Source organism: Anolis sagrei, chromosome 2 (assembly GCF_037176765.1).
Source record: "Anolis sagrei isolate rAnoSag1 chromosome 2, rAnoSag1.mat, whole genome shotgun sequence".
Taxonomy (NCBI): Eukaryota; Metazoa; Chordata; class Lepidosauria; order Squamata; family Dactyloidae; genus Anolis; species Anolis sagrei.
In genome coordinates, this window is record NC_090022.1 from 172,550,580 (window position 1) to 172,575,747 (window position 25,168).

The following is a 25,168-nucleotide window of genomic DNA, read 5'->3' on the forward strand; positions in this document are numbered from 1 at the left end:
TTGTTTGTTTGACAGTGGCCTATGTTAGCACCCAAAGACAGAAGAGCAATGTATTGTCAAAGGCTTTTGTGGCCGGAATCACTGGTTTGTTGTAGGTTTTTTCGGGCTATATGGTCATGTTCTAGAGGCATTCTCTCCTGACGTTTCGCCTGCATCTATGGCAAGCATCCTCAGAGGTAGTGAGGTCTGTTGGAACTAGGAAAAGGGTTTATATATCTGTGGAATGACCAGGGTGGGACAAAGGACTCTTGTCTGCTGGAGCTAGGTGTGAATGTTTCAACTGACCACCTTGATTAGCATTTGATGGCCTGGCTGTTTGGTGTGCTTGTTAGTGCCTGGATCAATCTTTTTCCTAGTTCCAACAGACCTCACTACTGGGTTGTTGTAGGTTTTTTTCGGGCTGTATGGCCATGGTCTAGAGGCATTCTCTCCTGACGTTTCGCCCTGCATCTATGGCAAGCATCCTCAGAGGTAGTGAGGTCTGTTGGAACTAGGAAAAGGGGTTTTATATATCTGTGGAATGACCAGGGTGGGCAAAGGACTCTTGTCTGCTGGAGCTAGGTGTGAATGTTTCAACTGACCACCTTGATTAGCATTGATGGCCTGGCTGTTTGGTGTAGCTTGTTAGTGCCTGGAGCAATCTTTTTCCTACTTCCAACAGACCTCACTACTGGATTGTTGTAGGTTTTTTCAGGCTGTATGGCCATGGTCTAGAGGCATTCTCTCCTGACGTTTCGCCTGCATCTATGGCAAGCATCCTCAGAGGGTAGTGAGGTCTGTTGGAACTAGGAAAAAGGGTTTATATATCTGTGGAATGACCAGGGTGGGACAAAGGACCTCACTACTGAATTGTTGTATGGCCATGTTCTAGAGGCATTCTCTCCTGACGTTTCGCCTGCATCTATGGCAAACATCCTCAGAGGTAGTGAGGTCCCTTGGAACTAGGAAAAAAGGATTATATATCTGTGGAATGACCAGGGTGGGACAAAGGAGTCTTGTCTGCTGGAGCTAGGTGTGAATGTTTCAGCGGACCACCTTGATTAGCATTTGATGGCCTGGCTGTTTGGTGTGGCTTGTTATTGCTGGATCAATCTTTTTCCTAGTTCCAACAGACCTCACTACTGGATTGTTGTAGGTTTTTCAGGGCTGTATGGCCATGGTCTAGAGCAGGGGTCCTCAAACTAAGGCCTGGGGGCGAAGGCGGCCTCCAAGGTCATGTACTCGGCCCTCGCTCAGGTCAAACTAAGTCTGAAATGACTTGAAAGCACACAACAACAACAATCCTATCTCATCAGCCAAAAGTAGCCCCACTTCCCATTGAAATACAAATAATTTTATATTTGTTGAAATTGTTCTTCATTTTAATTAGTGTATTGTTTTTAAGTGTTTTTTGCACTACAAATATGATATGTACAGTGTACATAGGAATTCATTCATTTTTTTAAAAATTATAACCTGGCCCTGCAACAGTTTGAGGGTCTGTGACCTGGCCCTCTGTTTGAAAAGTTTGAGGACCCCTAGTCTAGAGGCATTCTCTCCTGATGTTTCGCCGGCATCTATGGCAAGCATCCTCAGAGCTAGCTTTCAGTTTCCACAAGGCTAGGATATGAGAAACAGGAATTTGGGACTAGGTGCTAATCCAAGCCCAGAATTCACTGCAACATGCAAATATCCCAGGTCTGTTGGAACTAGGAAAAAGGGTTTATATATCTGTGGAATGACCAGGGTGGGACAAAGGACTCTTGTCTACTGGAGCTCGGTGTGAATGTTTCAACTGACCCCCTTGATTAGCATACAATGGGCTGACTGTGCCTGGAGCAAACTTTTGTTGAGAGGTAATTATATGTCCCTGCCTGCTTCCTCTCTGTTGTTGTACTGTTGCAATTTTAGAGTTTTTAATACTGGTAGCCAGATTCTGTTCATTTTCATGGTTTCCTCCTTTGTCCCACCCTGGTCATTCCACAGATATATAAACCCTTTTCCTAGTTCCACAGACCTCACTACCTCTGAGGATGCTTGCCATAGATGCAGGTGAAACGTCAGGAGAGAATGCCTCTAGAACATGGCCATACAGCCCGAAAAAACCTACAACAACCCAGTGATTCCGGCCATGAAAGCCTTCGACAAGACCTCACTACATCTGGGATGCTTGCCATAGATGCAGGTGAAACGTCAGGAGAGAATGCCTCTAGAAAATGGCCATATAGCCCGAAAAACCTACAACAACGACAGAAGAGCAGTTTGGAAAGTCCCTTGCTTCAAAGGCCTTTGGAAATCTCACAATCAGAAAGGAAGCTTGGAAACTATATCTTTCCCTTCAGGGAGCTTAGGATGCTCTGTTCCCCAAGGTTGCTTGGGAGGGAAGCCACGATAGTTACATTTAGTGCTGTCTCTTCAGTGGAATCATTCCAGAGCTGGTGTCACAAAATAATTAAACTGCAGTGCTTCCTAGAGGTTGGATTAGGGTGAGGGTAAAGTGCTGGTTTTCCACTTTTATTGGTGTTGACTCCTATTCTTGTTCCACATTGGTTAAACTAGCAATGCTCTTGGGAGGTGGTATCCCACAACATTTGGTGGACCACACTTTACCATCTCTAGATACCAAAGGCTCAGTGGGCTGAAAAACCCAGAAGCCCTTGTTGAGTACCCCAAGAGGCAGCAGATCTCCTTCAGTCAAGTTGAAGGGGTCATACAGTGAAGTTGTTGGACTTCACTGCGAGTTCCAACATTCCTCATTACTGAGGACTTTTGGTCTCAACAGCTTTTAGAGAGCTGCCCAAGTCTCACAGGATTCAGGGGTGAAGGATCATATAGAAAGTCCTGTGGGGTGTGGATTTCCAGGGAAGCATATTTCTTAGAGGCAGGTAGGATGGCTCAACCTCTAGGTCAGTGGTTCTCAACTTATGGGTCCCCCGGTGTTTTGGCATATATTGTATATACATATAATATTTATAATATTGTAATGCAATATAATAATTTTTTTTGTCATGTCAGGAGCAACTTGAGAAACTGCAAGTCGCTTCTGGTGTGAGAGAATTGGCCGTCTGCAAGGACGTTACCCAGGGGTCGCCCAGATGATTTGATGTTTTTATCATCCTTGTGGGAGGCTTCTCTCATGTCCCCGCATGAGGAGCTGGAGCTGATAGAGGGAGCTCATCCGCCTCTCCCCAGATTTGAACCTGTGACCTGTCGGTCTTCAGTTTAACCCACTGCGCCACTGGGGGCTCCAATATAATAATAATATGATATTATAATTATTTATTTATATTACATGTAATATTACTAATAATATTACTTACTTACTTACTTACTTACTTACTTACTTAGGCGATCCCTCGTTTTCCGAGGATGATTGTCTTCCAATATTCTTGTGGGTCCATATGTGGCTGCGGAGCCCTATTCTTGCTCTGCATCTTCTTCCGCAGTGAAGGCATTGGTTTCCAGGTGGAAGGCGGTCTCGGGGGGGGGGGGGGGTTCGCTTGACGCGCCTTACTCTTGGCACGCTTCTCCCTTTCTCCCTCTCTTCGTGCCTCTTCAAATTCTGCAGCACTGCTGGTCACAGCTGACCTCCAGCTGGAGCGATCAAGGGCCAGGGCTTCCCAGTTCTCAGTGTCTATGCCAGAGTTTTTAAGGTTGGCTTTGAGCCCATCTTTAAATCTCTTTCCCTGTCCTCCAACATTCTGTTTCCATTCTTGAGTTCGGAGTAGAGCAACTGCTTTGGGAGACGGTGGTCGGGCATCCGGACTACGTGGCCGGTCCAGCGGAGTTGATGGCGGAGGACCATCACTTCAATGCTGGTGGTCTTTGCTTCTTCCAGCACGCTAATAATATTACGATATAGTGGTATGGTGCAATATAGCAATGATATTGGAGCCCCCGGTGGCGCAGTGGGTTAAAGCACTGTGCCGGCAGGACTGAAGACTGACAGGTCGCAGGTTCGAATCCGGGGAGAGGCGGATGAGCTCCCTCTATTAGCTCCAGCTCCTCATCCGGGGACATGAGAGAAGCCTCCCACAAGGATGATAAAACATCAAAAATCACCCAGGCGTCCCCTGGGCGACGTCCTTGCAGACGGCCAATTCTTTCATATAAATGTCGTAAATAAATAAATAAATAGGCCTACAACTACTCCAAAAATCTCAGCCGGTTAACCAGCTGTTAGGATTTCTGGGAATTGAAGGACAAAACGTCTGGAGACCCACAAGTTGAGAACCACTGCTCTAGTTGGTTTGAGCAGTAAATCCATGCTCTTGGAAAGAACCATGTACCTGAAGAAGCCAGTGTGAATCCAGGCTCCACCTGCTCCGGTTCCAGGTCTTCCGCACAATGCCAGCATTTTTGAAATTGCAATTTGGCAACTCTACCTAGAGGCAAGGTGTGGTTTAGGGGTGAAGGTGTTTGCTGTTCTCAAACCCAAATGCTTCATGTCCTCTCCTCCTGAAACCCTGATCTCTCTTGTTCTACCTTCCCACCCCATCTTTTTCCTAGACCGCGAGTACAGCCAGAGCCCCGCCAAGACACTGCAGGTGCCAGAAGCTGAGGAGAGAGTCAGGCACCGACACCGGAGATCAAACCCGGCCGGGGGCCCCCAATACCAGGGACAGAGCCCCTGCGATGGGGGTGGCCAGGAGACCTCACCCAGTGGCAGACAGCAGCTCCTCAAAGCACGCCCGTCTGGCCGGCAGCACCACGGATCCACCAAGGTTCAGGTCGAGGAAGAAGAAGACAGGGAACGGGGCTGGAGACAGCGGGAGCCAGGGAAGAACTCAGAGGGCAGGGAGGAGAGCAGCAAGCTCCTTTCCCCCAGGCCGAGCCGGAAATTACGCTCGGACCTGGTCCCTGGTCCCTGGCTGGTACCCAGTAAGGAACGCCTGTCCCGGGCTCTGTGGGGTGTCTGCATGGGCCAGGGGGAGGAGGAAGAGCAGAAGGGAGACCCAGGGAGAGGAAAGAGCATGGAGGTGAAAAGGCGAAGCTAGACCCAGCTCTCTGCAGCCATCGTTGGGAACTACTCAGTGCCTGGGGCAATGGCACTGTCCACCCCCATCCGGACCTATGCAGTATGATTCCACCCCCACCTCCATTCACACTATGCAATGGTAACTTTCATTTTGCTCCGCCCACACAACATGCCTCACATCCACACTATGCAATGGTATCTTTGATGGTTTCCAGTCTCTCTCCATACCCCCACTACTCAATACCATCTTCCCCACTTTCATTCTTCTGATGCTAACCATACCCACCCCACAAGACTGCAGTGGGGGTTGACCCCCTTTTTGTGGTCTCCCAGCTTTCTTGGATGACAATCTTCTAGCACAATACTTTAAAGCAGGGGTCCTCAAACTACGGCCCGGGGGCCGGATACGGCCTTCCAAGGTCATTTACCCAGCCCTCGCTCAGGGTCAACCTAAGTCTGAAACGACTTGAAAGCACACAATAACAACAACAACAGCAATCCTATCTCATCAGCCAAAAGCAGGCCCACACTTCCCAATGAAATACTAATAATGTATTGTTGAAGGCTTTCATGGCCAGAATCACTGGGTTATTGTAGGTTTTTTCGGGCTGTATGGCCATGGTCTAGAGGCATTCTCTCCTGACGTTTCACCTGCATCTGTGGCAAGCATCCTCAGAGGTAGTGAGGTCACTACCTCTGAAGATGCTTGCCATAGATGCAGGCAAAACGTCAGGAGAGAATGCCTCTAGACCATGGCCATACAGCCCGAAAAACCTACAACAACCCAAATACTAATAAGTTTATATTTGTTAAAATTGTTCTTCATTTTAATTATTGTATTGTTCTAAAGTGTTTTTTGCACTACAAATAAGATATGTGTACTGTGTACAGGAATTCGTTCATATTTTTTTTCCAAATTATAATCCGGCCCTCCAACAGTTTGACGGACTATGACCTGGCCCTCTGTTTAAAAAGTTTGTGGACCCCTGCTTTAAAGACTTTGCTTCTAAGAAACTTGGGCTTCAGAAAGAACTCAATGGGGTGGATGTCCCCTCAATGAAAACAACAGCAATGGCAGACCAGTTGCCCACAATGTATGTTGCTGTAGTGGAGGAGTGTCGGGTGTGTTCTAGAGTTAGCTTTCAGTTTCCACAGGGCTAGGAAAAGACAAACAGGAATTTGGGACTTGGTACCAATCCAGGCCCAGATTTCTCTGCAACATGCAAATATTCCATGGCAGACACACAACTCTTGAATCACTGTGGAATTAGGTGCTTTGAAACAAATGACCTCTGGCTCTCTGTTCAGCAAACTCACTGAATGCCAGTGTGGATAAGAATTGGGGGGGGGGGGGGGCGTAGCCAGGATTTCGATTTGGGAGGGTGTTGAGTTTGTTTCGGGGGGGGGGGGCTGAGTCTGAGTGAAAGAGGGTCTACCCTAGCAAACCTTTTGCATCGTTACCCCAATACCCCCATGCATATGGGTTATATTGAGTATGGTGATCAGATCATGATATGAATAAACATAACAGTTTAAATAATGCACCAGTAAGGCCTTTTCGCGAACCACCATGAGAATTTCGGGGAGGGCTGAAGCCTCTCAAGCCCCCCCCCCCGGCTACATGCCTGGGGGGGGGGCATAAATGTGAAGCCTCACTCAGCCTGGAAGCACAGTGGAAAAAGTGGGCCAGTTCCACTTTTGTAACCAAAGCTACTTAATAGGCTTGCAAAAAAATCATTTTGCTGGTGCAAGAACTGTGTCTGCAGCCTTAAGCACCTTTGATCGCAGACTTCGAGAAATCAATGAACTTTTCCCATCTTGACTCATATACTGAATGGAACTCTTTGGTATCTACTCAGGGACCCTATGAGAAGAAACCTGCTATGCAGGTGAATGTTGGACTACACAAGTGAAGTCATTTTTATGGGCAATGTGTAACAGTTTTGTTCAGCATATGCAACCATTGCTCATGTGCTACCTCATTAAGGTTCACAGAGTAGCATGTAAATGCACAGTCTGGGATAGGAGGTCAGCCATTTATACACATATGATTAGGATGCGGAACAATGGCTTCAAACTACAAAAAGGGAGAGTCCATCTGAACATGAGGAAGAACTTCCTGACTGTGAGAGCTGTTCAGCAGTGGAACTCTCTGCCCCAGAGTGTGGAGGCTCCTTATTTGGAAGCTTTTAAACAAAGGCTGGATGGCCATCTGTCAGGGGTGCTTTGAATGCAATATTCCTGCTTCTTGGCAGGGGGTTGGACTGGATGGCCCATGAGGTCTCTTCCAACTTTGTGATTGTATGATTCTATGAGTTGTGAGCCACAAATGCACCACTGTCTTCCCCACTTCATCAGATATGAATCTTCCTCCTCGTAGACCTTTCAACAGTCCAATTTATTTATTTTATTTGTCGTGTCAGGACAACCAGTCAAATTATATTACATTTCTAACAGACCAAAGCAAACAAACAGACAAAATACAAAATTTGTGAGTTTGGTAGTTGATTAAATGTCCTTTGACCAGTATCTGGCCACTTGGAGTGCTTCTGGTGTTGCCGCAAGAAGGTTCTCCATTATGCATGTGGCAGGGCTCAGGTTGCATTGCAGCAGGTGGTCTGTGGTTTGCTCCTCTCCACACTCGCATGTCAAGGATTCCTCTTTGTAGCCCCATTTCTGAAGGTTGGCTCTGCATCTTGTGGTGCCAGAGCGCAGTCTGTTCAGCGCCTTCCAAGTCGCCCAGTCCTCTGTGTACCCAGGAGTGAGTCTCTCATTTGATATCAGCCATTGGTTGAGGTTCTGGGTTTGAGCCTGCCACTTTTGGACTCTTGCTTGCTGAGGTGTTCCAGCGAGTGTCTCTGTAGATCTTAGAAAACTATTTATAGAAAACTATACGGTCCAATGGGGCAAGATCAGGACTATAGGAATCAGGACTATATATGATTCTATATATGAACACCTTGGGGCAATTCAGTGTAGGGATTGTGTGATGTGAGCATACTATACATTTAATGTGTTCTGGGATTATATAAATTTTGGTCCATGTGTGATTCTGAAGGCTCTCGGACATGTACAGGACAGGGAAACCTGTGTCCTATGATATGCCTGCCAATCATATCATGCCCAGCCATTGAGTACCCTGATTAAGGCTGAGGAGAGTTGCAATCCAACAAGTTCTGCAGGACCAGCATGTTCCCTAACCATCTTTTAAGGCAGGGGTCCTCAAACTACGGCCCAGGGGCCGGATGCAGCCCTCCAAGGTCATTTACCTGGCCCTCGCTCAGGGTCAACCTAAGTCTGAAACGACTTGAAAGCACACAACAATAACAACAATCCTATCACATCAGCCAAAATCATGACCATCCAACACTTCCCATTGAAATACTAATAATTTTATATTTGTTGAAATTGTTTTTCATTTTAATTATCGTATTGTTTTTAAGTGGTTTTTGCACTACAAATGTGATGTGTGCAGTGTGCATAGCAATTCATTCATGTTTTTTTTTTAAATTATAATCCGGCCCTCCAACAGTTTGAGGGACTATGACCTGGCCCTCTGTTTAAAACGTTTGAGGACCCCTGTTTTAAGGGGTACACTCAATTCATATGAAACTGGAATTCACTGTTGTCCCCTAAAAACTGGAACACACACACTATAACACATCGAAGACACTCCCCCATGACTACACCATATAGCGGAGTTGATTATTGGTAGTGATGGACAGTTCAAGGGAAGCTTGTCTACCATTGCTGGAAATCTCAAATAATTATTTTCATTGGTTTTTCCCCCCCTTAAGGATACTTGTGGAGCAGCGTTTCCCAATCTGGTGCCCTCCAAAAGTCTTGAGCCACAACATTAGTGGCCCAACATATTTGGAGGACACATCTTTGGAAATAAGTTGAAAAACATTGTCCCAATGCCCCTTCTCACCGCTGCCCGTTCCATGCTGCTGCTGAATATTTTCCTGGCCTACACAGCTAAGCAACACTAGTTATTCTGCTCCTTCCCTGGCCTATGCAATGGCCCCACAACCCTTTGGACCCGGCCAACTCCATTGGTGCCTCATGCCACCCTGAGACTACCCAGGCTGGTGCCCCTTTTCTCTGGTCAGCTATCCATCATGCAATAGTATTCTTCACTCTGCTAGTGCCAACCACAACCTGCATGAGAGCTGTCATGTGCAAACACAGAATTGGCAAGCTGTATGGGAGACATGTGGGTTGAAAGAGCCACTTGTTCTTGTGTGTTGCATGCAACTAAACATGCTAACCAATGCCATAAAATGGCTATAATATACAGATTTTTGTTCATTTGCAACAGAAAGCATATTGTTCTTGGCAGGCAATTTCACCTTCTCTCAATTGGCCATAGACACAGCATGCCCCTGCTAATGAGCATGGCTTGGCTTACCTAGCTTCCTTCTGCATTGAAATGAAACAAAAAACATATGAGGGTGAGTAAAAAATTATCCGCACTCTGGCTGTAGAATTCATGTTTTGTTTTTGTTTTTTGTCGTGTCAAGAGCGACTTGAGAAACTGCAAGTCGCTTCTGGTGTGAGAGAATTGGCCATCTGCAAGGACGCTGCCCAGGGGACGCTCGGATGATTTGATGTTTTTATCATCCTTGTGGGAGGCTTCTCTCATGTCCCTGCATAAGTAGCTGGAGCTGATAGAGGGAGCTCACCCGCCTCTCCCCGGATTCGAACCTGTGACCTGTTGGTCTTCAGTCCTGCCGGCACAGGGGTTTAACCCACTGCGCCACCGGGGGCTCCAGAATTTATGGTAATCATAATCAACGTTCAGAAACAACAAATACATAATTTTTCAGCATTATCTCTCTGCTTTTCAAATTACTTTATCCATCAATCGGCAAGCTTTTGCATTCCCATATTTCCAATATGGGAATTCCATGGAATTTTGCATTCCAATTCTGGGCACCACAATTCAAGAGAGATATTGACAAGCTGGAATGTGTCCAGAAGAGGGCGACTAAAATGATTAGGGGTCTGGAGAACAAGCCCTATGAGGAGCGGCTTAAGGAGCTGGGCATATTTAGCCTGAAGAAGAGAAGGCTGAGAGGAGATATGATAGCCATGTATCAATATGTGAGAGGAAGCCACAGGGAGGAGGGAGCAAGCTTGTTTTCTACTTCCCTGGAGACTAGGACACGAAACAATGGCTTCAAACTACAAGAGAGGAGATTCCATCTGAACATGAGGAAGAACTTCCTGGCTGTGAGAGCCGTTCAGCAGTGGAACTCTCTGCCCCGGAGTGTGGTGGAGGCTCCTTTGGAAGCTTTTAAACAGAGGCTGGATGGCCATCTGTCAGGGGTGATTTGAATGCAATATTCCTGCTTCTTGGCAGGGGGTTGGAATGGATGGCCCATGAGGTCTCTCCAACTCTTTGATTCTATGATTCTATTTAAAATGTTTTAGGTTGAGTTTTAAACAGGCTGGATAGCCATCTGTCGGGGGTGCTTTGAATGCAATATTCCTGCTTCTTGGCAGCGGGTTGGACTGGATGGCCCATGAGGTCTCTTCCAACTCTTTGATTCTATGATTCTATTTAAAATGTTTTAGCCTGAGTTTTAAACAGAGGCTGGATGGCCATCTGTCAGGGGTGCTTTGAATGCCATTTTCCTGCTTCTTGTCAGCGGGTTGGACTGGATGGCCCATGAGGTCTCATCCAACTCTGTGATTCTATGAGTTGTGAGCCACAAACGCACCACTGTTTCCCCGCTTCATCAGATATGAATCTTCCTCCACGTAGACCTTCTTTCAAGAGTCCAATGGGGCAAAATCAGGACTATAGTGAGGATGCTTTAGCAGTTCAGAAGAAAGATTTTGGATAGTGTTGACAGCATGGGCATTGGTGTGCAGATGTGCATTGTCATGAAATAACACAACATCCTTGGATAACAAGGATTCGGACACATTTTGTCCGAATTTTAAACTTTAGCTCTTTAGTAAGCATCTCAGTGTAATGAATACTATTGAGTGTTGAACGAATATACTATATACAAACAAACAAAACTTTATTTATATACCGCTCTATCTCCCCAAGGGGACTCAGAGTGGTTTCCAAGTAACATAATCAATACATACAAAGAAAACGGCATAAACATAAAATTAACAAGACAATACAAGCATTAAAACCACAATAGCACATATATTAAAATAATCCTGCCTGTTCAAGGCAGTTCAAAAGGCCGGGCCAGGCTAGTGCGATTTTAAAGGGCCTGGGAAATTAAGTAGAGTCTATGGCTGTACATTTCCAGAAGAAAGTGACTTGGGTAATTGGTAGAAGATATGGCCAATTTCAACAATATCTGGGGCAGAGCTAGAACTAGTCATTCTCAAAGGTTTGTTTAAACCACCAGGTCTTCAGGCTCTATTATTATTATTATTATTATTATTATTATTATTATTAGCATTTATATTCTGCCCTTCTCACCCCGCAGGGGACTCAGGGCGGATTACAGTGTACACATATATGGCAAACATTCAATGCCAATTTTGACATACAACATATACAGACATACCCAGAGGCTATTTCACTTTTTCTGGCCGCCAGGGGAGCTGTCACTTTCATCGTCCATCTGCGACGCTGATGAAGCACTTCCGCATTCCCCGCATGCTTCCCCGCTGGAATGCTTTGCTGGAGTCTTCTTTATGGTCTCATAAATTAGTTAATTTAGCCTCCCCACACTTCAAGGTGGTTTCTAATTTTCCTACTTGACACATGCAACTGTCTTTCGGGTTGCAAAGGTCGACAACAGGCTACACACAATTGGTTGGAAACCCACTCCAACCCAGGCTGGCTTCGAACTCATGACCTTTTGGTCAGAGTGATCTTAATGCAGCTGACACTCAGCCAGCTGTGCCACAATCCCAGTGACTTACAAAAGGAGGAGAGGGATGGGGCCTGTCTTATTTCTCCAGGAAGGGCGTTCCAGAGGTATTTATTTATCGTGTCAGGGCAACCAATCGATTACATTATATTACATTTCTAACATAACAAAGCAAACAAACAGACAAAATACAAAATTTGTGAGTTTGGTAGATTGATTAAATGTTCTTTGACCAGTATCTGGCCACTTGGAGTGCTTCTGGTGTTGCCGCAAGAAGGTCCTCCATTGTGCATGTGGCGGGGCTCAGGTTGCATTGCATCAGGTGATCAGTGGTTTACTCTTCTCCACACTCGCATGTTGAGGATTCCACTTTGTAGCCCCATTTCTTAAGGTTGGCTCTGCATCTTGAGGTGCCAGAGTGCAGTCTGTTCAGCTCCTTCCAAGTCGCGCCGTCTTCTGTGTGCCCAGGGAGGAGTCTCTCATTTGGTATCAGCCATTGGTTGAGGTTCTGGGTTTGAGCCTGCTACTTTTGGACTCTCGCTTGCTGAGGTGTTCCAGCGAGTGTCTCTGTAGATCTTAGAAAACTATTTCTAGATTTAAGTCGTTGACGTGCTGGCTGATACCCAAACAGGGGATGAGCTGGAGATGTCACTGCCTTGGTCCTTTCACTATTGGCTGCTACTTCCCGGCGGATGTCAGGTGGTGCAAGCAGTGTAATTTCTCCAGTGGTGTAGAGCGCAGGCACCCCGTGATAATCTGGCATGTCTCATTAAGAGCCACATCCACTGTTTTAGTGTGGTGAGATGTGTTCCACACCGAGTATGCATACTCAGCAGCAGAGTAGCACAGCGAAAGGGCAGATGTCTTCACTGTATCTGGTTGTGATCCCCAGGTTGTGCCAATCAGCTTTTGTATGATATTGTTTCTAGCACCCACTTTTTGCTTGATGTTCAGGCAGTGCTTCTTGTAGGTAAGAGCACGGTCCAGAGTGACTCCCAGGTATTTGGGTGCGCTGCAATGCTCCAGTGGGATTCCTTCCCAGGTGATCCTCAGAGCTCGGGATGCTTGTCTGTTCTTGAGATGAAAGGCACATGTCTGTGTTTTACATAGGTTGGGGATCAGCTGGTTTTCCCTATAATAGGCAGTATGACCACCTAGAGCTTTGGAAAGCTTCTGTTCTACCATCTCAAAGCTCCCTGCTTAAGCAGTAATGGCACGATTATCAGCATAGATGAAACTCTCATCTATGCTGAGTTCCAGAGGTGAGGGGCCACCACCGAGAAGGCCCTCTCTCTCGTCCCCACCAACCATGCTTGTGACGCTGGTGGGAGCGAAAGGAGGGCCTTCCTGGAAGATCTTCTTTCATACAAATCTCCAAGAGGACAGCCATTTTTTCTTTCACCACAGTCACAAATAAACCAACACAACACTTTCAAAACTGCACAGCAGAGACTGAGAAGACAGCCATCTTGTTGGAAAACACTGAAAAGTTTTAACATGACAAGACTGTGCCTAATTTTTAACTCACCCTCATAAAATTACTGTTGACAAAAAAAAAATATTGGAGAAGGAAGCGAGAAAGCACACTCAGATTTCTCTCGAGCAGGTCGCAAGATGCAATAAATGAAAGAGAAAGGTACACATTAAATTGCTTGCTGAAGAAGACGTGGTTGCTTCCCATCTTATCTGTTGTGTGTCCTTGAGTTCTTAATATATCTGTGCAGCCTTTCACAGCATTCTCATGGCCGAGCATTGATGTGGCACAACCCCGGAGCGCACTGGCAACCATTCTGGGGAGAGTGTCATGTGCTCTGCATGCTGTGTGCAAACATAAAGTGATGTGGAATGTGCATGTGTCCACAGGATGCAGTTGGACAAGCACTTCAGCAAGGCTTGCGCTTAACACAGCTTAGGAGTCACATCCATTGGCACATGGAAGAAAATCCCTATAGAGATACGCATGCCAAAGGCCATGTCATACCTAGAAAGCCCAACCTTGCAGTGTTCAGAAAGCCTGGTATTTACTTAACAGGCAAGCTTGTGGCATACCATGCACAGTCTCCAAAGCTCTTTATCATCCAGTACTGCCACCTACTCTTAATATGCAAAGAGGTGCTGAGTTGCCTGTTGTCCTACCACCTATTTTCTGGTGCATCCTGGTACAGGTTGTCTGTTTCAGAGATAAGGACGAAGGACACTCTTCACATACTCTTCACATACCCATAGTTCAGAGTGATATGTGACATGAGAGTCTGATGCTCCAGAGACACCACGAGAAATGAAATAAAGCTCGTTCTTCTGCTGTTTCCATTTCGAAAGCGACCTGATTATGAGCTAACTAACCTGATACAAGAGAGGACAGGGCTCATGTACAGTACTCGGAAAAACTGCAGGTGACCCTTTGAGCCTTTTAACGTGAAGACTGAAAATGTAGTAGCATGAGAAGTTGCTTTAGACATGCCTGGCAGTGCAGTTATGCAATAGAAAATATTTTTTAAAAAAACAAATAAATCTTTTAATATCTATACATTAAAGGTTTGTGATTTTTTAACAAGCTGTTTCTGTTTGCTTACATTTCTTCCTTCAAGACCCTGTATGTTCTGTCACGCGCTGGGCCTGTAACAGCTGTACTTTTCTATAGGACGTATACTTTAAGTCCAGCAGGAAGCCAGGGGTGCCTCAAAGAGAGGTTCTCAAGGATTTTCCTGAAGTGATGGTCTTTAGAGTCTTTAATGAAACAACAAAGTCTTTATTATGGAACAAACAACAAATCATCATCATCACTTTATTTCTTAACTAGTCGCTCTCCACCAAGGTGCTCCGGGCGACTTACAATTTAAAACAGTTTATACACAATATAAAACATTCAATATAAAAACATTCAACATAAAAACATTCAGCAGTGACTATGGCAAAATTTGATCCGGTTACTTAAATGCACAACCAAACAGCCAAGTCTTGAGCGCCTTTGCAAAAGGTTGCAACTCCGACCTTGCTCTAATATAAATCTTCAATGGTTCAAACAACACTTCAAGGCTTTCTTAGTCTAGTCCTCAATGGACTGGTACCTGACTTTGATTAACTGTACTTTCTTTGTAGAAAAAAAAACCTTTTTAACCTCTCCCAGTGTTGCAGCAGGGTAACCATTTACCAGGATTCCATGGGTTTCGATGGGGAAGGAAGAAGACAGAGACAGCTTGGCAGAATTCCAGTATTTTATTCTTACCCGGGTAAGGGTGCTTAGCTCCTCAAGATGGCTGATGAAGCACAAAGCTCTGTCCAAGTTAGCCCGGTATTTATAGAGAGAATTACCAGTTTGCACATGCGTATATCAACTCTGCCACATACACAATACATAATCATTAACAGAATTCTTATATAAGAACACTTTTGGCAAATCATCATGACCCCAAATATTTGTCTCTCCATCAACCTTTTAGCCTTATCCCCAGATGACGTGTTCCTAATTTTCTTAGATCTTAAAATGAATCATAACTTCATATATATGTTTTTAACATAAACTTATTCAAAGTAATTTCCTTATTAATTCTTCTGTAATTATTTTCATAATCTTGTTTTACTGGAATTTGTCAGTTTATAGAATGCGTCTAAAATCACCTGCTATTTACATCAAATAGACAGGAGATGGCGCTCTCTTACTATATGACCTTAGATGTTCCAGTCTTAGATCAATATTATCGATTTTCATTAGGCCTCTGGCCTTTTATGTTTAGCCTTTGGCTTCTTCAAATATTTGTTTATGGAGCAAGCTACCCCGACCTCTTATTGACTCATACCATCTGTGGATTTTCTCTTACTCTAAAAATCTCCCTTCAAGCTCCAGCATTAAGGTAAGATTTTACTGTTCATTTTAAATTCATTTAAATTATAATTATTTTCTCCCTAATGACTGCAACACCAGGCTGTTTACTATCTATGCCTCATCGGTGTGGGTCCTACTACCGATTCCAAATGTGTCTGGGTATTGAGTAGACCTACCAGCCAAGGCTTGATAATATTTCAGCTGGAGTTCCGTGGATCTGTAGTGCTGTCCTCCCTCAGAGAATTCTTTGAAACTTCAGGGCTGTTTTCCCTCTGATTGCTGTGAGGCTGAGAGGCTGTGAGCTCTCAGCCAGAGCCTTGGGACCTTTTGCCTGTAATTTCTGTTTTCCCAGATGTTTTTGAGAAAAGAAGCTTTTCTATGGGACGAGATGGTCTACATCCTATAGTATAGCTTCCTTGTGTGAGACTGCCCCAAAAATGGCTCCTTTCCCTCCCAGAGCCCTGAACAAGGGGCGGAACCAAAGCTTAATTATGATGGACAGGTGACTTGCCCTATGACTGCAACCAAAGGAAGCCACCTATCTGCAGAATCCCTGAAACCTTGGACTGCAAGCAGTCTGTTTAAGACAAAGCAAATAAAGTTGGAGCTCCTGGTACAGCCATACCAGCACACTGTGTAATTCATTATCAAAGGGTGTGAGTCCTCTGGAGAGCTTTGGCACCCGCTTCTGCCAAACTTGCTATGTAATCTACTCTAATGAACCAAAATAAAATAAAGCGGGATGAACAGAAATGATAGTATGGGCATCTCAACAACCCTGGACAGTCAGTTTATTTATTTATTTTGGTCATGTCAGGAGCGGCTTGAGAAACTGCAATTTGCTTCTGGTGTGAGAGAATGGGCCATCTGCAAGGACATTGCCCAGGGGATGCCCGGATGTTTTTGATGTTTTATCATCCTTGTGGGAGGCTTCTCTCAGGTCCCCGCATGAGAAGCTGGAGCTGATAGAGGGAGCTCATCCATGTTCTCCCTGGATTCAAACCTGTGACCTGTCGGTCTTCAGTCCTGCCAGCACAGGGGTTTAACCCACTGCGCGACCAGGGGATCTGACAGTCACATGAAAAGTTGGAGAGAAGATTGCTATCTTCATCATTGGTACAAATTATCACACTAAGTGTCTAGTTGAGCTGTCCAAGATGAGACAAAGGATAAGACAGCAACCCTCTCTGCCTACAGAAGTGCGGAGGCCTGACACGAATTTTGCTCCAACTGGATGATATGACTACCCTTCATTCCAACATTTTAGCTTGATGTCCTTTAGGAAACTATAAATCTTTGGGCGGGGGGGGAGGTGGGGTGGGGTTCCTGTGTTTGATAACATAATCCTGTGCTAATTCTACAATATAGACCCACCGGAGTCTCTTTGTTTAGAGATTTTTCAACAAACTCTGTCAGAAGTGCCTTGATGATGAATTCCTGCATGGCAGAATGGGGTTGGACTGGATGGCCTTGTTGGTTCCTTCCAACTCTATGATTCAGTCCTCCAACTATTTTGTACTTTTACTCCAAGAAGCCTCCACCAACATAGCTTATTTTATTTATCGTGTCAGGAGCAGCCAGACAGATTGTATTACATTTTTAACAAAACAAAGAAACAAACAGACGAAACACAAAGTTTGCAACCTTGGTAGTTGATTAAATGTCCTTTGACCAGTATCTGGCCACTTGGAGTGCCTCTGGTGTTGCTGAAAGAAGGTCCTCCATTGTGCATGTGGCGGGGCTCAGGTTGCATTGCAGCAGGTGGTCTGTAGTTTGCTCCTCTCCACACTCACATGACATGGATTCCTCTTTGTAGCCCCATTTCTGAAGGTTGGCTCTGCATCTCGTGGTGCCAGAGCGCAGTCTGTTCAGCGCCTTCCAAGTTGCCCAGTTTTCTGTGTGCCCAGGAGGGAGTCTCTCATTTAGTATCATCCATTGATTGAGTTTCTGGGTTTGAGCCTGCCACTTTTGGACTCTCGCTTGCTGGGGTGTTCCAGCGAGTGTCTCTGTAGATCTTAGAAAGCTATTTCTTGATTTAAGTCGTTGACGTGCTGGCTGATACCCAAACAGAGGATGGGCCGGAGATGTCACTGCCTTGGTCCTTTCACTATTGGCTGCCACTTCCCAGCGGATGTCAGGTGGTGCAATACTGGCTAGACAGTGTAATTTCTCCAGTGGTGTAGGGCGTAGACACCCCTGATAATGCGGCATGTCTCATTAAGAGCCACATCCACTGTTTTAGCGTGGAGAGATGTGTTCCACACTGGGCATGCGTACTCAGCAGCAGAGTAGCATAGTGCAAGGGCAGATGTCTTCACTGTGTCTGGTTGTGATCTCCAGGTTGTGCCAGTCAGCTTTCGTATGATATTGCTTCTAGCGCCCACTTTTTGCTTGATGTTCAGCAGTGCTTCTTGTAGGTCAGAGCACAGTCCAGGGTGACTCCCAGGTATTTGGGTGTGCTGCAATGCTCCAGTGGGATTCCTTCCCAGGTAATCCTCAGAGCTCAGGATGCTTGCCTGTTCTTAAGGTGAAAAGCACATGTCTGTGTTTTAGATGGATTAGGGATCAGCTGGTTTTCTCTGTAATAGGCAGTAAGAGCACCTAGAGCTTCTGTTCAACCATCTCAAATCTCCCTGCTTGAGCGGTAATGGCACGATCATCGGCATAGATGAAACTCTCTGTCCCTTCTGGCAGTGGCTAGTCATTTGTGTAAATGTTGAACATTGATGAAGCAAGCACGCTTCCCTGAGGCAGGCCGTTCTTCTGTTTCCACCATCTGCTTCTCTGGCCCTGGAACTCAACAAAAAAGCTCCTGTTTTGTAGAAGGTTTCCTATGAGGCAGGTGAGATGGTAGTCCTTTGTGATATTATACCTTTTTCTCAGGAGGAGGTGGTGATTTACAGTATCATAAGCTGCTAACAGGTCTATGAAGACGGCTCCTGTGATCTGCTGCCTTTCAAAGCCATCTTCTATGTGCTGAGTCAGGTTCAGCACTTGCGATGTACAGCTTTTGCCTTTCCTGAAGCCAGCTTGCTGTGGAATCAGACATGGGTCTATTTTTTCCTTAATTCTATGCAAAATAAGTCTAATAAGTCAAAATAACATTGCTTTTGATGGGGAGCTAAAGTTCAAAACATCCGGAAAACCAAAGGTTGAAAACCATCGACTTAGATGTTCAGAATATTACAGAGCAGTGGTTCTCAACCTTCCTAAGGCCACGACCCCGTAATACAGTTCCTCATGTTGTGGTGACCCCCAAACATAAAAATTATTGTTGGTGCTACTTCAGAACTACTATTATGAATTGTAATGTAAATATCTGACATGCAGGATGTATTCTCATTCACTGGATCAAATTTGGCACAAATACTCAATATGCCTAAATTTGAATACTGGTGGGGTTGGGAAGGGGGATTGATTTTGATATTTGGGAGTTATAGTTGCTGGGATTTATAGTTCGCCTACAATCAAAGAGCATTCTGAGCTCCATCAACAATGGAATTGAACCAATCTTGGCACACAGACCTCCAATGACCAACAGAAATATATTGGAAGAAACCTTGAGTTTGGGAGTTGTAGTTCACGTACATCCAGAGAGCACTGTGGACTGGGCCAAACTTGGCACAAATACTCAATATGCCCAAATGTGAACACTAGTGGAGTTTGGGGAAAATAGGAGTTGTAGTTGCTGGGATTTATAGTTCACCTACAATCAAAGAGCATTCTGAACTCCACCAATGATAGAATTGGGCCAAACTTCCCACACAGAATCACACATGACCAACAGAAAATACTGTGGTTTTTGATGGTCTTTGGGGACCCCTCTGACACCCCTTTGTGACCTCCCCCAGGGGTCCCGACCCCCAGGTTGAGAAACACTGTTACAGAGGATCTCACAACTCTGAAAACTTTATAACTCAAAGGAAACTAACAGAAACTTTGTAACATGCATAATGTTCTCAATCCCCAACACTGACTAATAGGAGAAAAGCTGCTCTAGTTACCAGTTTCTCAGAGGACTCCTTGGAAACCAATAAACGATTTAAAGGGAAATATTAATTCAACACATTGTAATTCATTAGAGAGACTGGTGATTGTTTATCACATATTCTTTACTTGTCAACAACAGAATACTTTGGAAAGACTACTTGGCATGATTAGTGCAATTCCCAGCACCGAATAAGAAACCCATGCTGACTGCTGCTGAGAACAAAGCGTATAACAGTGGGACCTTCTGTCTCACAATATCCCTTTTTGGCACTGAAATACAAATCCGAATGGAATCAGACATGCCTTTTTACATAGCTCAGCTCAGCCGTGTTGGACTCTATTAAGATTTTCCATATGCCAGTTTGGCTGTGTCAATTGGCCTTTACAGGGTCGAAGCAAGAACATGCAGCTTCTGTCTAACAGCAATCTTGGCTGAACCATGAGATATTCTGAATGGTGGTGACCCTTTCACTAGAGAGACAGTTCTTGGAGGCGGACACCATAGTGAAGCAACAAATTGCCAACTATTTAATTTATTATTATTATTTAAAATCCTGCAAGAGGCACTTGTGAGAATCGCTGGCTTCAGGTACCTAAATCACTTTTTTAAAAATACTATTTTGATTGCTAAAGGATAACTATCATAATATTTAATGTGCTACACATCATCTTTATGATACTGAGCACTGCTCAGACCCCTGCCTTTAAATTTATTTGACATGCAGCAGGGAGTTCCGCAGTTCCTGGGTGCAAAGATTGGGCCAAACTGATGAAATGTGCCCCAACAGCAAGCTCAACCAGGGACTCAACACAGCCCTATTCTCTCTCCCTTTTCACTTTCCTACCTAGTCCCAACTTTATAACAAATCCCCAAATAAAGATTAACGAAATTGCAACTTTTTGGCTCTCTAGCTTGATACTTTGTGTTTCTTCTTGCCTGAAACTAACCCAGTGCATGAAACTAATGAAACTAAGCGGGAGACTGCAGGCCTGCCCGGGATGCCTTCCTGGCATTCCAGGGAGGCCGAATCTGCGCTCAGCCAAACCGCGGATACTGAGTCTCCCCTTTGGGGCCCCAGTATCCGTGAGATGGCGGATCACCTCCATTTTGATGGCATATTTTTCCTGTTGTTGTTGTTCATTCGTTCAGTCGTCGCCGACTCTTCGTGACCTCATGGACCAGCCCACGCCAGAGCTCCCTGTCGGCCGTCACTACCCCCAGCTCCTTCAAGGTCAGTCCAGTCACTATATTTTTCCTAGCTTGATTTTAACACTATCTACTATCTCGCCTTTTGCATTTCGAGCTTATACGCCCGGGGAATAAACCTTTTGTTTTAAAGAATATATTTTACAAGAAACATCTGATTGTCAAAAACAAGCCCTACGAGGAGTGGCTTAAAGAGCTGGGCATGTTTAGCCCAAGGAACAGAAGGCTGAGAGGTGACATGATAGCCATGTATAAGTATGTGAGAGGAAGTCATAAGGAGGAGGGAGCAAGCTTGTTTTCTGCTGCCCTGGAGACTAGGACGCAATGGAGCAGTGGCTTCAAACTACAAGAAAGGAGATTCCATCTGAACATTAGGAAGAACTTCCTGACTGTGAGAGCTGTTCAGCAGTGGAACTCTCTGCCCCGGTGTGTGGTGGAGGCTCCTTCTTTGGAAGCTTTTAAACAGAGGCTGGATGGCCATCTGTCAGGGGTGCTTTGAATGCAATATTCCTGCTTCTTGGCAGGGGGTTGGATTGGATGGCCCGTGAGGTCTCTTCCAATGCTTTGATTCTATGATTCTATGTTAAAAATATGCATGTTACTTATACATTGTGATTTTATCCTCAAGAATTTTTAATTTACAAATCCCACTAGCACCTTTACTTTTTCTTTGAAGAGAGATATTGACAAGCTGGAATGTGTCCAGAGGAGGGTGACTAAAATGATCAAGGGTCTGGAGAACAAGCCCTATGAGGAGCGGCTTAAAGAGCACCAACTGCTGCTCTGGGCCAGAGTGAAGAAAGGGGGGCCAGGGGACAGTTCCACCTTGTCTCCTGTGCTATTTTAATAATGTTATAATATAATATATAATATATTGTATATACATATAGTATTTATAATATTGTAATGTAATACAATATAATACTACTACTAATAATAATATGATATTATAATTATATATTTATATTACATGTAATATTACTAATAATATTACAGTATAATTGATATAGTGCAATATAGCAATATTTAAAACTGATATTGTACTATGTTAATAATATATTGTATGTATATATACCTTGTAAGCCACTCTGAGTCCCCTTCGGGGTGAGAAGGGCGGCATATAAATGTCGTAAATAAATAAATAAATAATTTGACCCCGAAAAACAGAAGGCCGAGAAGTGACATGATAGTCATGTATAAATATGTGAGAGGAAGTCATAGGGAGGAGGGAGCAAGCTTGTTTTCTGCTGCCCTGGAGACTAGGACGCAATGGAGCAGTGGCTTCAAATGACAAGAAAGGAGATTCCATCTGAACATGAGGAAGAACTCCCTGACTGTGAGAGCCGTTCACCAGTGGAACTCTCTGCCCTGGAGTGTGGTAGAGGCTGCTTCTTTGGAGGCTTTGAAACAGAGGCTGGATGGCCATCTGTCAGGGGTGCTTTGAATGCAATTTTCCTGCTTCTTGGCAGGGGGTTGGACTGGATGGCCCATGAGGTCTCATCCAACTCTGTGATTCTATTATTATGATTCTATGGTTCTTTTTATTGAAGTCATAAAATGTTCCTAGCCATTCCCTTTTTTCAAACCAGATAGCTTATCCATTTCAGCTATTCCCCATCAGTTTTACAATGCAGTTGTCTCTTTAAGGGTAGGTCTGTGCTCTTCCATTTAGGGGCATATAGCATTTTTGCAGCAAGCCCCATAATCCGTAGTGTTTTAAAACTTAACTTTTGGTAGTCTCAACAATAACAAGGTTGGATGCAATTCTATTTTAGTTCGAGAATGCCCTCTCCCCCCTCCCCACCAACCGGGCTTGAGATGGTAGTGGGAGCAAGAGGAGGGCCTCCCCGGTGGATCTTAGTGTCCGTGCCGGTTCATAGAGGGAGATGCATTCACATCTGTATTATTTTCTGGTGACAAAATAATTTGGCTGTGTTATGGTACTATGCAACTTGTGTGTACATGAGGTTGCTATTTTCTATTCTACCTCAGACAGCAACGTGTCTTGGGTCACCTGAAGATTTGTGGGAGATTCATTACGAATGTTTGCCTACCGGAATTTCTTCTGCAGTGGGCAAGCTATAACATGCCAGCACTACCAACATGATGCCACATAATGCCTTGCCTTCGATCAGGGCTCCAAGTGGTTCATTGACGAGCATGTCAGAACCTGTTGCCACCCAGGTCTTGTGATTGGGTCAATGTGACAAGAGGCCAAAGAACAGGGAGTGTAAGAATGAGAGGGAACGTCAGGCAGGAGTCTCAATCCAACTCCTGTGTTGAATCCCAGAAACAGGTGTGAGTAAACAGAAAATGAGAGGAGAATATTCAGTTTTTTAAAAAATACTTAAGGATATACCCTTGATGATTTTCTGAAACTATTGTAAGGGATCACGGGTTTAGGGTGCGGGGTCCCTTTTCGAAGAAATCCAATTGTTTCATGTAAGACACCATTTAATCAAGCTGATCAACATGACATGGACAGAAGCACTTCTGTTTGTGCTTTCAAAGACTGCCGTGCCCCTCCTCTGTTTCTGCTGACTTTTATACTCAAGTAACAGGTCATGGAAAGTACTCTCTTTCCAGCCCCTCTCCCTTGACCTTTTGATGGAAAGTACCTTCTTGTACCTGCAGACTCTGCGCTTAACCACAACCTTTGAACTTAACCACAACACAACTACTTCCTATGTAGGCTTGAACTTTGTATGACCTCTACATGTCACATCTTGTTTCTTAAAAACATTTTTTTCCGTGTTGCTCCTTTTCTACAGAGAAAGGGTATATTTCTCTTTTGCTGTTAATTTCATTCAAAGCCCCTTGCTTAGCATTTGCAAAATTCACTCAAAGACCCTTTCACTATGGCACAATCTCCATATTCATGGGGGATACATTCCCAGACTTTGCGTGGTTACACAAACCACAAACACTTTAAATTAAAGGCTTCCTGTACGAGAATGCCAAAGTGTTGTGGCAAAAGACCAATAAGACCTATAAAGCCCTAAACGGTTCAGGCACACACACACAGATATAGTATCATAGATTTTAAAGGGACCCCTAAAGAAGGACAATTATATATCGCATGTTCCATAGTAGGCAAACCAGACAATCTCCACATCAACACCGACATAGAAACAAGGAATACTGTTTACCCACAAGCATAAAGGAATTACATATATTAGAAACCATTCCTTTATTTTCCAGATCACCAGACTGGGCGACGGCAATGCATGGCAGGGGACGGCTAGTAATAATAATAATAATAATAATAATAATAATAATCTTTATTTATACCCCGCCACCATCTCCCCAATGGGGACTCAAGGTGGCTTACATGAGGCCAAGCTCAAACAACACATTACAGCAAAATAAAACCCAAAACAAAAGCAATAAACAACATCATAATTTACATAAAACATATGAATGCATAACGATATAAAATTACAGTAAACTCAATCACAGTGACAATGGGCAGGCTACATGTAATGATTAAAAGAAAAACTAATTAAAAACTGATTAAGAACTCGGGTGAGATAAAGGAGAAGCAGGTTGCGTTGTTGTAGGTTTTTTCGGGCTATATGGCCATGGTCTAGAGGCATTTTCTCCTGACGTTTCACCTGCATCTATGGCAAGCATCCTCAGAGGTAGTGAGGTCTGTTGGAAGTAGGAAAATGGGTTTATATATCTGTGGAATGACCAGGGTGGGACAAAGGACTTTTGTCTGCTGGAGCTAGGTGTGAATGTTTCAACTGACCACCTTGATTATGAACAAATGAACAAAATCTGGCTACCAGTATTAAAAAACTCAAAAATAACAACAGCAAAACAACAGAGAGTAAACAATCAGGCACATCAAATCACCTCTCAACAAAAGGATTCCCCCCAGGCACTTCCAAGCCATCAAATGCTAATCAAGGTGGTCAGTTGAAACATTCACACCTAGCTCCAGCAGACAAAAGTCCTTTGTCCCACCCTGGTCATTCCACAGATATTTAAACCCATTTTCCTACTTCCAACAGACCTCACTACATCTGAGGATGCTTGCCATAGATGCAGGCGAAACATCAGGAGAAAATGCCTCTAGACCATGGCCATATAGCCTGAAATGCCCTACAACAACCCAGTGATTCCGGCCATTTATTTATTTATTTACTTTGCTTGTATACCGCAATTTCTCAGCCTTGTAGGTGACTCAACGCGGTTTACAACAAGAGCAAAAGTCAATCCAACAGCATACAAAATTTAAAAACCATTAACAGCATAATATACAAAATGACACATCAATAACAACACATTAACGTCTCGTAACTAGAACCATGATCCAATTCGTCTTCCATAATTCC

General features: G+C 44.4%; 1 protein-coding gene and 1 long non-coding RNA gene across 5 annotated transcripts in view; both read left to right on the forward strand.

The window, feature by feature from the left end:
* MAGIX (MAGI family member, X-linked) overlaps positions 1–5,603 on the forward strand; it is a 64,168-nt gene extending 58,565 nt beyond the window's left edge. For 2 of the 4 annotated variants that reach the window (XM_067464143.1, XM_067464144.1), the window contains one exon: positions 4,489–5,603. In XM_067464143.1, coding sequence (XP_067320244.1) covers positions 4,489–4,976 — 488 coding nt within the window. In that variant the 3' untranslated portion in view covers positions 4,977–5,603. The remainder of the gene's footprint in view (positions 1–4,488) is intronic. The other 2 variants (XM_067464145.1, XM_067464146.1) reach the window with 2 other exon arrangements.
* Positions 5,604–8,320: 2,717 nt separating this feature from the next.
* On the forward strand, positions 8,321–14,362 carry LOC137096104 (uncharacterized). The gene is made up of 2 exons (XR_010909269.1): positions 8,321–11,179; positions 11,210–14,362. It is a non-coding gene; the product is annotated as an uncharacterized lncRNA (long non-coding RNA).
* The last annotated feature ends 10,806 nt before the right edge of the window (positions 14,363–25,168 follow it).